Consider the following 1,856-nt stretch of genomic DNA (forward strand, 5'->3'; position numbering starts at 1 on the left):
ACTTAACTTAAAGCTTAGGGCGGGTATACTAAGTACACACTCTTACAACTCGGCCGTCCTGACAAATAGAATCACCTGATTCTACGCCGTATTTATACTACCTTCGGTTTGGAATGTTGTTTCAGATTGTGAACATCTTTGCCACGTATGTTGATAGTGTGTTAGTCAACCCACAGTTCTTTTATCGTTTCACACGGCAATTCGGGATTTGTATGGTCTGCCGCTGCTGATACGACTGCGTTTTGACTTTTCAGTTGTAGCTTAAATCTCCGAAACTCCATCTCTTTTTCCGAATGTTGCATCTTCATATTTGCTTCTTCAGACGACAAACATATAGAAGTTGGGCGGCATTCTGCATCTTAACTACACCCGCTTCCGTTAAATATTTCTGTTAGCATGCATATCTTGTTGCCTGCTTGGAGCTCATCACCATTGGGGTTCGCACTGTTGGCACCTTTGCTGTTGTTTTCGACGCTTTTGTTTGTGCGTCTGCTGTTTGTGTCGCTGTCGTTGTTTACGGCTCTGCTTTTGTCTACGCTGATGTCGTTGTTTTCGCCATAGCTGTTGCCTGCGCCGCCATAAATGCTTGCGCTACTGCTGTTAGCTATCAAGTTTTTATCATCTCGAACGGGACCTCTGGCTTCGAATTGTATATTGTAACTGTTGCTATAGCCTTTTCCCTTTCGAGTTCCAACCGATAAATTTTTCGCCCCAGCCGTATTCCGCACGTCGCAAACTATTTCATGGTTCGTTACCAGGCGACCAAACCTTCTACTTTGCATGCACAGAACATTGTAGTTTTCTTGGAGTAACTCATTCAGCTGCTCACCATCGCCGTTACCACCGTAAGGACCGTTGCCGTTGTCAGCATTGTGGTTTCCCGTCTCAGTGCCGTTGTTCGCATCTTTGTTGTTGTTCTCACCTTTTCCTTTGCTCGCACCATTGGCGCTGTTGGACGTTGGTATAATCGCCATCAAAGTTTCGAACGGAGCATCATTGCTCGCCTTTTCAACGCTTACTGCCATTGTACCCTCTTTTTCGAACAGGGCATTTTGTAAGTTTAGGAGTTCGATCCCTTTGCCCAATAACTCGACCTTTATTTGCTTCGCTTCGAAACTATCGTTGTTGCGGCCAGACGCCGCGCCGTTATTCTCACCGCTACTCGCTCCATCGACGCCTCCGTTACTTCTGGAAAAACGGACGCCCAAAGTACCGCTACGTGGACATGTTACAATATTTTGCTCGTATGCCGCACCATCGCCGTTGTCTGCTGCACTTTTCGCACCTTCGTTACAGCCTGCACCATTGTCTTTGTCCTCGCCATTGTTCTCACCATCACTCTCGCCGTTGTTTCCGTTGTCTTTCGTTGTTGCTGTACGTTGACATTCCCGTTGTCTGCGCCATTGCCGAAACTTACGCCGCCTTTTTCAACAGACTTGACGTTAGCGCCCGGGCGTAATCTTCCAGCTTCTACCGCCAGTTCACTCAACCTGGCGGCCAGCAATACCCTGGCGCCGCATACGTTGACGCTCACGGCGGCGTACCATGCTTTTAGCTGCATTAGTGAATACTTTTCAGCTTTGATTACATCGTGTTCCATCTCGCGCGCCAAAATGTTAATTAACTGAACGTTTACTTCGCGATTAGATTACTTTGATTTATGATGGGTCAAAAGACCACTTCTGATGAAATATTCAGAAGGCTAAGTGGTTACTAAAACACGTCCGTCGTTCTCGCTATCAAATATCGAATGAATCTTTATTCCGCTAATTATTTACAAAACGGTATCCTGGGCGATCATGCCTTAAGGGCTAGACCCATAACTCTGTCACTAATGGTATAGACACAAATCACCT

At 46.3% G+C, this 1,856-nt stretch overlaps 1 protein-coding gene across 1 annotated transcript; it reads right to left on the reverse strand.

Annotated features, from left to right (window-relative positions):
• Positions 1-373: 373 nt before the first annotated feature.
• LOC118732637 (hyphally regulated cell wall protein 3-like) lies at positions 374-1,547 on the reverse strand (the record flags this gene model as incomplete). The annotated part of the gene is made up of 2 exons (XM_036461768.1): positions 1,523-1,547; positions 374-1,372 (listed from the first exon to the last, which is right to left on the reverse strand). Coding segments are annotated over exons 1-2 (1,024 nt in total), but the record flags the coding sequence as incomplete, so codon positions are not given.
• Positions 1,548-1,856: the final 309 nt, after the last annotated feature.

Source organism: Rhagoletis pomonella, unplaced genomic scaffold (genome assembly GCF_013731165.1).
Source record: "Rhagoletis pomonella isolate Grant_MI unplaced genomic scaffold, Rhpom_1.0 Rhpom_scaffold_23679, whole genome shotgun sequence".
Taxonomy (NCBI): domain Eukaryota; kingdom Metazoa; phylum Arthropoda; class Insecta; order Diptera; family Tephritidae; genus Rhagoletis; species Rhagoletis pomonella.